At 40.1% G+C, this 13149-nt stretch overlaps 1 protein-coding gene across 2 annotated transcripts in view; it reads left to right on the plus strand.

Annotated features, from left to right (window-relative positions):
* LOC126470183 (protein FAM214A) overlaps positions 1-4245 on the plus strand; it is a 226477-nt gene extending 222232 nt beyond the window's left edge. For both annotated transcript variants that reach the window (XM_050097839.1, XM_050097840.1), the window contains exon 16: positions 3204-4245. In XM_050097839.1, coding sequence (XP_049953796.1) covers positions 3204-3372 — 169 coding nt within the window. In that variant the 3' untranslated portion in view covers positions 3373-4245. The remainder of the gene's footprint in view (positions 1-3203) is intronic.
* Positions 4246-13149: the final 8904 nt, after the last annotated feature.

Genomic DNA, 13149 nt, shown 5'->3' on the forward strand with positions numbered 1-13149 from the left:
CAATGGCACCCCATACCATCACTCCGGGTGATACGCCAGTATGACAAATACACGCTTCCAATATGCGTTCATCTCGATGTCGCCAAGCAAGGATGCGACCATCATGATGCTGTAAACAGAACCTGGATTCATCCAAAAAAATGACTTTTTGCCATTCGTGCACCCAAGTTCGTCGTTGAGTACACCATCGCAGGCGCTCCTGTCTGTGCTGCAGCATCAAGGGTAACTGCAGCCATGGTCTCCGAGCTGATAGTCCATGCTGTGGCAAACATTGTGGAACTGTTCGTGCAGATGGTTGTTGCCTTGCAAACGTCCCCATCTGTTAACTCAGGGATCGAGACGTAGCTGCACAATCCGTTACAGCCATGCGGATAAGATGCCTGTCATCTCGACTACTAGTGATAAGAGGCCGTTGGGATCCAGCACGGCATTCCGTATTACCCTCATGAACCCACCGATTCCATATTCTGCTAACAGTCATTGGATCTCGACCAGTGCGAGCAGCAACGTCATGATACGATAAACCGCAATCGCAATAGGCTACAATCCGACCTTTATCAAAGTCGGAAATGCGATGGTACGCATTTCTCCTCCTCACACGAGGCATCACAACAGTGTTTCACCAGGCAACGCCGATCAACTGCTGTTTGTGTATGAGAAATCGGTTGGAAACTTTCCTCATGTCAGCATGTTGTAGGTGCGCCACCGGTGCCAACCTTGTGTGAATGCTCTATAAAAGCTAATCATTTGCATGTCACAGCATCTTCTGCCTGTCAGTTAAATTTTGCGTCTATAGCACATCATCTTCATGGTGTAGCAATTTTAATGGCAAGTAGTGTATTAGGTTAGGCTTTACGATGACAGTTAATGATATTGAATGAGACAGGAATGCTCTTAAAGCCTTTTTAAGAGACACTCTCCACTCCTCCTGTTCTGATCATGTATGTGTAGAAAAGTTGTGGAATGATTTCAAAGAGATAGTATTGACGGCAGTTGAGAGAGATATACCACATAAATTAATAAGTGATGGTACTAATGCCCCATGGTACACAAAACGGGTCTGATCGCTGTTGCAGAAGCAACGAAAAGAACATGCCAAATTTAAATGAATGCAAAATCCTCAAGATTGGCAAAGTCTTGCAGAAGTTCGAAAGATGGTGCATACTTCCATGTGAGATGCTTATAATAATTTCCACAACAAAATTCTGTCTCGGAATCTGGCAGAAAACCCAAAGAGATTCTGGTCATACATAAAGCACACTAATGGCAATACACAATCAATACCTTCACTGCGTGATAACAACGGTGAAGTCACTGATGACAGTGCCACTAAAGCAGAGTTATTAAACACAGTTTTCCGAAACTCCTTCACCAAAGAAGACAAAGTAAACATTCCAGAATTCCAATGAAGAATAACTGCCAAGATGAGAAACAAAGTAGTAGATATCCTCGGTGTAGCAAAGCAGCTTAAATCACTTAATAAAGGCAAACCTCCAATCCAGATTGTATACCAGTCAGGTTCCTTTCAGAATATGCTGATAAATTAGCTCCGTATTTAGCAATTATATACAACCACCTGCTCACAGAAAGATCTGCACCTAAAGACTGGAAAATTGCTCAAGACGCACCAATACCCAGAAAGGAAAATGGAGTACTCCACTGAATTACAGGCCCATATCACTAACATCAATTTGCAGTAGGGTTTTGGATGATACACTGTGTTCGAACATTATGAAGTACCTCGAAGAAAACAGTTTACTGACACATAGTCAGCATGGATTCAGAAAATATTGGTCTTGCGGAACACAACTAGCTCTTTATACTCATGTCGTAATGAGTGCTATTGACAGGTGATGTCAAATTGATTCCATATTTTTAGATTTCCAGAAGGCTTTCAACACTGTTCCTCACAAGTGTCTTCTAACCAAACTGCATTCCTATGGAATATTGCCTCAGTTGTCCAACTGGATTCTTGATTTCCTGTCAGAAAGGTCACAGTTCGTAGTGATTGACGTTAACGTCATTGAGTAAAACAGAAGTAATATCTGGCATTCCCCAAGGAAATATTAGAGGCCCTCTATTGTTCCTGATCTATATCAATGACATAGAAGACAATCTGAGTAGATCTATTAGATTGATTGCAGATGATGCTGTTATTTACCATCTTGTAAAGTCATCAGATGACCAAAATGAATTAGATACGATATCTGTGTGGTGTGAAAAGTGGCAATTGACTCTGAATAAAGAAAAGTGGGAAGTTGTTCACTTGGGTACTAAAAGAAATCTGCTAAATTTTGATTACGCAATAAGTCGCACAAACCTGAAGGCTGTAAATTCAACTAAATACTTAGGGATCACAGTTGCAAATAACCTAAATTGGAACAGTCACATGGATAATGTTGTGGGTAGAGCAAACCAAAGACTGCGATTCATTGGCAGAACACTTAAAAGGTGCAAAAGGTCTATTAAAGAGACTGCTTGCACCATGCTTGTCTGATCAATTCTGGAGTATTGCTGTGCGGTGTGGGATCCGCATCAGGTGGGACTGATGGTTGACATCAAAAAAGTTCAAAGAAGGGCAGCTTGTTTAGTATTATCATGGAATTGGGGAGATAGTGCCACAGACATGATACATGAATTGGAGTGGCAATCATTAAAACAAAGGCATTTTTCATTGCGACAGGATCTTCTCATGAAATTTCAATCACCAGTTTTCTACTCCAATTGTGAAAATATTATTTTGGCACCCACCCACCCACCTACATAGGGAGAAATGATCATCATGATAAAATAAGAAAGAACAGGGATAGCACAGAAAACTTTGAGTGCTCGTTTTTCCCACACGCCGTTAGAGAGTGGAACGGTACAGACAGCTTCAAGGTTGTTGATTGAATCCTCTGCCAGGTTCTCTTTATTGTGAATAGCAGAGTAATCGCATAGATGTAGATGTACTGTTATGTTACTGAATATAAACACACAGTTGCAGATAACAGTAAACTTGTTGTTTCATTCTGTTACTCAGATACATCATCTCCATAATTAATTTTTCTGTTTCCTGAAAGAGGAACATATGATATGTTAACAGTGGTTTTATTAGCCCTGCAATATTTTGTGCCTTCTGTGTTTTATGTATATTTTTCCATGTAGACTTGAATATTAATTATTAAAAGCAACTATTATAGTGAATCTTATTCATGTTTCAGTTTCTCCAGTTCAAAATCGGGTAGAATCTACTTACATACTGATATTCGTATGATAATTTTCCGCAAGGCAGACATGGATACAGCTACAGCTCATGGTCTTGAAATGTCATATGAACTACGTTCATTTACACATGGCCCAACGAATCCTAAATTCTCACCTAGGCAGTAAATTTTAAATACAAATTTAGAGTAAGTGGAATGTAGTGTAATTAAATGGTAAAATTTTGATTTTCTGTGTATTGTGCCACAGTACTTACTGCTTTGAAGGTATGACATTATTTTTTTGGATAAAAAATATAATTTGTGAATAGTTAAGGCTCCTAAATATTCAAGGCAGGCTCAGTACTTCTTTAAAACAAGGTAACTGGCTAAAGGAAATGTGTATACTTACTTACATTAAGCAAACTGCAGAGCTAATGTCGTATTTTCTGCACTTCTGTGTAAAAGATCTCATTTGTTTCAAAAATGCTATTGTTATTTTTTAAAAAATTAAAAGGACATTGTTTGTGCCAGTATTTGTACTATTGGCTAGACATTGTATTAAGTATTGTGTAGTTTTAGGCATTTACCTTGTTACAGCAGTGCATATAAATACTTACAATAGTAATTGTTGGCACTGTTTATCACCTAATCTTTAAATACCTCAATTCCTGACTATTTTCTGAATTTTTCATAGTTTGTTTCAAAAACTGTTAAATACTTCAATCTTGTCCATAACTTCAGATAGACTGTGTGTGTGTGTGTGTGTGTGTGTGTGTGTGTGTGTGTGTGTGTGTGTGTGGAGTGAGAGTGAGAGATATTATCCTTTCATGAATGGTAATGACAAGTATACCTGTATTCTGTTCTGCACTGAGTCGTATCATTTTAGTCAATTAAATCTAAAATCTGCCATTAAAGAGAGCTAGTAAATGTACATAAAAATATACATATATGTATACCTATCTATCTATCTATCTATCTGTCTATCTATATAAATATATATGTATAAAAAATTAAAAACTGAAATAACATATTTTATACTTCATTTGATGCAGCTATATTGTATGAGATTTGTTCTTTATTTATACAGAATATACTATTAGTTCAGAAATGACTCTTACTTTTTTCTTTACCCATCCTATAAAATTTCACAAGGTTAATGTGGGGTGTCTTTGCAATAAGATATCGAGAACAACTATTAAAGCTGTTGGTTGGTATTGACTCGTGAATCTGTGAGCACTGCAAAATGAATATATTAGCTGAAACCTAGACCGTAAGTTATCTGGGATGTGAGCACTATATTGGCACCCCCCAGATGCTGGTAAAGATAGGTCAAGTAGATAATGAAGCACTAGTATTCAAAAATTTATAGGAGAATTAATTTTGTTTTAGGATTTACACAAAAATACACATAATAGAATCTTCATTTACTACCACACATACAGTACATCTAGTCGGCCATTCAGTGTTAAAAATAACAATATTATTTATGTAAAATCTACTTCTTGAACTGGCGTATTGGCAAAATCCTTGACAATGTCACTAATTTCTGTTCCACCGAAAGGTGGGGCTCGGTGAAAGTTGCGTCACTAATACAAAATACACGTGTTGCCGACATTTATATGTAATATAAAATTAGTAATACAAAGCAATGGGACGTTCAGGATGGAATAACAACATTGTAAAAGGATAGATTGATAATAACCATTTAGATAAAATGTCAACTCACAGATAGGCACAACGAAAAGACTGCAGTATGGTGAGTAGCAATATATCCTTTTTATAATATTAGCATTGGTAATGTAGTAGCTTTGAACAAAAATTATCAACTTGATGACAGATTGAGTGCACTCAAGCTTTGGCGTCCCACCATTGACCCACTGGTCACATGTTGTGCACTCCTTGTGCTACTGTGTAGGGTAACTGTGGCAAAAACTCTTTATGTATATGATTTTACTGAGAAGTTTCCTCAAGAAATATTACAGACCTAGTAAAAAAGTGTCCCCTATATCCAAGAATTGTATGATTTTATGTACATAAAATCAAGGCATGAACTTAACATATAAATTACATTAATTTAAAATAGAAATAGCTGCCAAAACTCAGATTAATAATGGTAATGTATATAAAGATAGCAAGGACTGCAATGGTAAGTGCTCAGGAATGCACTCCTGAACCTTTAAAATAAACAATAAACAGTACTGTATGCCAAGATATTTTTCAAACACTGCAAGATTTGCAGATGTATAAATCAGCAGAGTCTCAGAACATGCCCAAAACATTTTAACAGTTTAACTCTCCATGTGGATGCTTGTGAAATATTCACATATAACTAGAATGCAAGCTTCTTTAATTAAAACAAGATAATAGTTGCTAAGTAAGTCAGTTAACTGTCACCCAAGAACTGTGTATCAGGGGAATTAAATGAAAATTTTAAAAGTGTGATCAAAAAAGACATTTTGGGTCATTGTTCTGTAAGTTGGTAGTATTATTACTAGTGATGCAACAAATGAGCTACACTTGCCAGCATACTATAGACACATGAAATGTGGCCACAATTCATCTACATATGTAATCTGCAAGATGCCATACGGTGTGTGGTGGAGGGTATCCTGTACCACTAATAGTCATTCTCTTTCCTGTTCCACTGGCATCAACTACATGCCTCCATATGAGCCCTAATTTCTTGTATCATATCTTCATGATCCTTAAGCAAAATGTATGTTGGTGGCAGTAGAACTGTTCTGCAGTAAGCTTCAAATGCCTGTGCTCTAAATTTTCTCAATAGTATTCCTCGAAAAGAAGATTGCTTTCTCTCCAGGTATTCCCATTTGAGTTCCCAAACCATCTTGGTAACACTTGCATGTTGTTTGAACCTATTGGTAACAAATCTTGCAGCTCACCTAGGAACTGCTTTGATCTTTTCCTTTAATCCAACCTGGTACAGATCCCAAACACTCGAGCAGTACTTAAGAATAGGTCACACTAGCATCCTATATGTGGGCTCCTTTACGCCCCTTTACAGATGAACCACACTTTCCCAGAATTCTCCCAATAAACTGATGTTGACTAATTGCTTTCCCTACCACAAATCCTCATGTGCTTTACAACATTATTCCCAAATATTTAAACAACATGACTGCATCAAGCAGGACACTACTAATTCTGTGCCAGACCATTACGGGTTTGTTTTTCCTACTCATCTGCATTAACTTAAATTTTTTCTGCTTTCAGAGCTAACTGCTATCCATCACATCAACTAGAAATTCTGGGAAGTCGTCTTGTATCCTCTTACAGTCACTCAACGATGACACCTTCCCATACACCACAGCATTATCAGCAAACAACTGCAGATTGCTGCTCACCCTGTCTGTCACATCATTTATGTATATAGAAAATAATATTGGTCCTATAACACTTCCCTGGGACACTCGTGATGATGTGCTAGTCTGCGATGAACACTAGCAATCAAGGACAACATAGTGGGTTCTATTACCTAAGAAGTCTTCAAGCCACTCACTTAAATGGGAACCTATTTCATATGCTTGTATCTTTAACAACCTGCAGTGGACCACCTTGTCGAATGGCTTTCTGTAAATCTAGAAATATGGAATCTGGCTGTTGACCTTCATCCATAGTTCACAGTATATAATATGAGAAAAGGGCAAGCTGAGTCTCACAGGAGCAATGCTTTCTAAAATTATGCTGATTCATGGACATTGGCTTCTGAGTCTCAAGAAAATTTATTATATTTGAATTGAGAACATGTTCAATGATTCTGCAGCTAACCGATGTTATGGATATTGGTCTGTAATTTTGCGAGTCACGTGGACTTTTTTCAGTTGCTTGCAACTTTGTGCTGGGCAAGAGATTTACAATAGGTGCAAGCTAAGTAAGGGCTCAGTGAAATGTAGTACCCTGCAGGGAGCCCTACAATGCTTCGTCCGATACTGCAGGTCTAGAAATTTGCAGCCGAGACTTGTCACATTCGATGAAGTCTTTGGTTGAGACCCTCCACTCACTTCCAAACCAAAGGACCCCAGTCAACTCTGGTAACAATGCTGAAAATTGTGAGCCTCGCTCACACCCCACATGAAAGGGCAGCAGCCTTCACCACCTCGTCTGGCCACCTGTCTGAATTGAGGATGACCTCAGAGCCTATGCGAAGGGCGTTGTCGGTTCTGATAAGAGACACAACTTGTAGACGACTGTACACTGCATGCTCGATAGCTGCAGGAAAGACTGCCTGCGCATCTGTGCATACCGAGTGTACATTGGCTTTCTTTCCAGCCCTGAATACTATTTTCCTAAGGGGCTTCATAGCACGCCTAATGTTGGAGCTCCCGATAATTAGCAAACCTCTGCACGTGTGTGCCTGCTTGGACCCTGCTGAAGGAGCAGCCACCTGTTCATTCACACGTCGAACAGGCAAGGCCAGACGGTCAGCCTCCACATTTTCCCTATGCCTTGAGCGATGCAAACGCATTATCACCTGTCACTCACCCTGCTGTGAGCGCAGATCCAACATGTCTGGTACAATAGGACATGCCTTGGCAGCAGAGTCCATGGGTGAAACAAGCGACAACTGGGATATCTCATGTGAAGCGCCACATAATTTGCCAGCACTGCACACAGAGGCAGCAGCACGAGGATGGCTGACCGTAGCCAAAAGCGCAGTAAGCAGTTCGCAAACTGTCGCCAGCTCCTCCCGTGTCTGCACACAGCATGCACACATCCTACTCGTGCTAGAAAGATAAACTGAAGAAGTAAACTATAAACGCTGATAGGAACCTATAGTCTGTCCAAAATTACTTTAGGGTTTGACGAGAGGACGGAAGTGGTAGGAGTGAAAGTTAACGTGGCGGGTACGGGCCACTTTCACTAATACCACACTAATTGTAGCCACAGCAAACTCCCGAAGTTGTCAAACATTTACACCAAACAACACCACTTCCTGCCTGCAGTGAGATTCACTTCGTCATCTTGCTGTCATACGTGATCGCTGCGCCCTGTGACTTTGTGTGTTTAGTTTTACGATTGTAGGAGTTATTCTTTTATTCATTGTTTCTGTTATTCATTGTGTGGTACTCAACGGTGTCAGTGGGAAGTTCGCCGAAAGTTATAAATTTCGATGTTGTTCTCTTAGCCAGGGGATTGCCATACGGTAGCAATAGAGAGAAATGGTTTGCGCGTTGTGTGCCTACTTTGACATTGAAGAACTTAATGGTGTCCCACTACTCTCCGTTAACAAAGTAATCGACGGAACTGCTGCCGTTATGAATACAAACAAAAACTTTGTTGCGAAGACTGGTAAGCTAATGTTCGACAAGCAAAAGGAGGCTGGAAGAACCATCGAAATTTAACACTCCTGGGGAAAACACGTCATACGGATAAGCGGATTACCAATATCGATTCGTTTGCAGAGTCATGTTTATTATTATTATTATTGCTGCAGGAATTACTAGTCACACTCTGGAACACGTTGTCAAGCAGGGCTGTACAGACGAAACAGCTAAAGGAACAATGGCAATGCGTTTTGGCAAGAGGGCCAGACTTGTTCTTCTTCATGCAGGAACCTAGCAACGGATTCTCTCAAACGGTCTCCTACTTCTAATGTGAAAGAAAACTGGAAATTATCACGAACAAATGAACCACGTCACATTTACAAAGTAGTTAGAAGATTCACTAATATCTAATCTTGAAAAGCCGTCAATGATAGTCTTAGATAATACTCCTTACCATTCAGTTGTTGTTGACAAGGCACTTACCATGACAAATCGAAAGAGGGAAATGATTGATTGGCTTCAGCGTTAAAACGTCGACGTAAGCGATGATCTTAAAAAGGTGGAGCTTGTGGAAAAAATTTCTCTCCATAAGCCCAGTGTAAAATCTACGAACTGACAAAAAACATGAGCATACAGTCTTTAGGCTACCATCTTATCACTGCCATTTCAACCCATTAGAGTTAATATGGGCCCAAATTAAAAGTTACGTTGCCATGAATAATAATAAATTTACTGTCTCTGTAGTCGATGCACTCCCAAGAAAGGCTGTCAGGACCATCAGCTCTGAAGACTGGAAGAAAGCCGTCAAGATACGCAGAGCATCATGCAGCGAGCATAGCCGAATGAAGCTCCTTGGGAAAATTGAGTGGAGGAGATGATAATTTCATTAAATGAGAACAGTGATAATCACACTTCAAGAATCCGCCATAGCGATGAGAGTGATATCAGTGTTTCTCCATTATCCGCGTAGAAACGGAACACAGGCGGGTTCAAGTGCATGTTTGGCATGCGCAGTTTACGTCTACAAGAAGCACATACACAACAAAATTACATCGTCGTAAGTTTTGAAACTTTAATAAGGCCGTAATAGAAACTAATTCCAAAGGAAGTTCATCTCAGGAATTCAGTCCGTATGTCAAAATATAAATATTACTGTTTACAATATGACTGCTGTAATACAGAGGCCCCGTTTTTTTGTATCGCTTCTGTTCTTTCTAAACACTAGGGGTTGGCGTTTTCCCATCATGATAAACACGCTTAATGTTATTTTTTGTTTTGTAAGAATTAAGTAGGTGGATCAGAAAAATTAATAACTGTTTCATTACAAACCAATAGCCATCTCTTTCTCGTGACGAAACCGTACGGCCCCCGATTAGTGGTTGAAGCACGAGCGGAAATTGTGCGCCATTTCTAACTCAAATTATCTCGCATTAGAGATCTCCGATAGAGTTCTGGTTTGATCATATGAAAATATGATGTATTCTTAAGATTTCATTCGCATAAAGTAGTCACCTAACTTAAATAACAAAAAAGTGTCACGCATGTTGAAATTCGGTAACATTGTGAGAAAATTAATTTTCGTTAACTGTCCGTATATCGTCTTAATAATTTATTACCGCAGATAAAACTAAAATCAAAACGTAGAGTAACACATTGATGCAGTTTCCATATTTATAAAGTGAATAGTTCGCCTGTATGACTGAGTTGAAAATGCCAGATTACGTGTGTGTTACACGCCTCCACATGTTCCTACCGAAGCGTCAATCCTTTGGACAGACTGTAGGATGCAACTTACTAACCTCCTTGTGTCACCAATGGACGCTGATGCCTTAATGAGCTGTGTAGCAGGTTGTTCAGAAGAAATGAAAACTGCGCTACAGACTGCCTGAATTTACACTTAGTTGAAAACGCGGGATTAGATTCTTAAATAGAAAAACACGCACGAAATTTAAGAAATACACTCCTAGTAAAACACAGGAAGAGCTAAAGACAAATCTTGCCTCTCTGGAGCTGTGAATAGACGACTGCAGTTTCAAATGGCTGTCGCTCTTGCGACATGCAGCAAGGAAGAACTGTGTTCGGTCATAAGTTTTCTGAGCAGTGCGGGTACGAAACATATAGGAATCCATCAGCGAATGGAAGTACAGTATGGTGATACATATCTATAATTGCAGCAAGTGTGTGAATAGAGTCGAAAATTTGGAAGTGCTGTGGCTTCTGTGACAAACGCGCAGTGCCTGGTTGGGGTACATTGCATTGTGATGTGAGTCTACTGCAGCCGTTGATGCCACTGGGATGGAAAGTGTGGTTAGTATGTGATGGAGACGACATATGGGAAACTAGTATGAGCCATTCTTGAGTACTGTTAGTTTTTGGGATCCGCGCCAGGTCAGATTAAAGGACGACATGGAAGAAATTCAGTGACCAGCTGCTAAACTTGTTACCAGTGGGTTCGAACAACACAGAAGTACTCGTATTACGGAGATGCTTCGGCAACTCAAATGGGAATCCCTGGAGGATAGGCGACACTCTTTTCGAGGAACACCACTGAGAAAATTTAGACAATCAGCATTTGAAGCTGAGTGTAGAAAGATTCTACTGCCTGCCGCCAAAGTACATTTCACGTAAGGAGATAAGAGAAATTAGGGCTCATATGGAGGCATATAGACATTCGTTTTTCCCGCCTCTATATGCGAGTACAACAGGAAAGGAAATGATTACAAGTGGTACAGTGTACCCTCTGCCACCCACGGTACGATGGCTTGCAGAGTATGTATGTGGAAGTAGAACATCGCCCTGTGACGTGGATGAAATAGCCGCAGATCTGAACACAAGTAATAGCTCATCTCATCACATAACGCATGACGTGCTTAAGTTTTCCAAAGTCTCTGTGAGATGGGTGTCATGGCAGCTCACTCCACAACTGAAAGTGTGATGCATTGACGCCTCTAAAGAACTTTTGCGTCATTTTGAAGCAGAAGATGATGGCTTCTGCCTGAGAATCGTTGCAGGAGACAAAATCTGGGTACACTACCACCAAACCGAAAGAAACAGGGAGCAAGCAAGGAATGGCGCTATTCATCATCACCAAAACCAAAGAATTCTGGGCTTAGCTATCTGCAGGTAAGGTTTTTCTAACTCTCTTTTAGATGAACGAGGCGTTGTTTTGTAACACAGTTACCAGACCTCACATTGAGTGATTATCACGTAACTGGACCACTCAAAGAGGCGATGGGAGAGAAATAATTTTGTTCTGAAGAAGAGGCAAAGCAGGCAGTGCACAAGTGGCTGTGCAAAGGACTAAAGAACTATTTTTCAGGTGAACGCTGTGCTTCCTATGCACTGGAGGAAGGGTGTTGAACAACAGGAAGACTATATTCCACTTTTGTTCAATAAAAATATTAAATATTTAAGGTTTTCATTTGACTTCCTCTCATATTTAGGAGTAGTGGGACAAAGGGCTTTGAAGATAGTCTGCAATGTTGCCAAACATCCGCCCTCTCCCACACACCTCCTCTATTGGTGGTAGTGGAAATTTCAAATTTTGGTGGAGTAATAGAAATGCAGATGTCCCCCCACACTTCTCCCCTCCCCTCCTCTCCTCTTAACCTATTGTTTTGCTAAATAGTTTACGACCCCTTGAGAGTTGATTTATGACCCCCTGGGGATGATCAGTCCTCCTGAGAAACCCCCCACCCCTTTGGGAAAAACGGACATTTGTTCAGTTCTGAGCCACCTGTTCTCTTCTGGGAAATCCCGCAGCCCTTCCCATCTCTTCCCCCTCTCCCATCTCTCCCCCCTCCCCTCTCCACCTGGAAATTGTTGGAAAGAAGAAGTCTGTGCTGGAGATGAAAGATCTCACAACATGAATTTCAAATCAATGTCAATAATAATAATAACATATAGTTGCATATTCTTTATTTAATCTGTTTGCCGTAGACAGGGCTCCCTCACCTGGGTAGTGCTCACAAATCCACTTCCTGTGACATAATAACTGTAAGCACTGAGGAATGGAATGATGTGCAGTATATTTGCCACCATTTTGGGTCGCCCATGCATATGTATGTTGTCCATGAGCTTGACATGGAGGTCAGAATCGCCCAATATCATAATTACAGATCACAATGCTAAGTACCACGGGCCACAGACCAGATGTCAGTCTCGTTTGATCTCATAACCCCGAACAAAGCATCAGGTGGCAGCATTCTGTTGATCAGGAAATTCCAGACTCACTTCCTGTCTTTGCGTTTCTCAAGTGGTTATGTCCTATTTGTGTATGAACTAACATCTCAAACATATCGATGGAGGTTTTCGTCCATCCTCAGAATTCTGTGTTCCTATTCGCTAATGCTAGGGAGAAAGAGAGAGCTAGCGGAACTGCGATTCAAAAATGGCAGGAAATGGTCCATTTGTAGTACCCTACCAAATGAATTGTTTAACAGTTTATAGGAATAAAACAAATCGCTTAAAACACTCGACACCACTTTATGATAATCCTTCTTCATAATAAAGCATATTTTCAATGTCTGGGAATCATATGCAGACATTCTGCAAATCAAGTAGTTAAATTTCCGCTACAAATACATCTAGCGCTAAATATATCTAAAGTCTCGTAAGCACCGTCATTTGAGAACACAGGCACCCTCCTCCACCACCACAACCCACATCTGGCTGAAAAAATC

The sequence above is a fragment of the Schistocerca serialis genome, chromosome 3 (genome assembly GCF_023864345.2).
Source record: "Schistocerca serialis cubense isolate TAMUIC-IGC-003099 chromosome 3, iqSchSeri2.2, whole genome shotgun sequence".
In the NCBI taxonomy this organism is placed as follows: Eukaryota; Metazoa; Arthropoda; class Insecta; order Orthoptera; family Acrididae; genus Schistocerca; species Schistocerca serialis.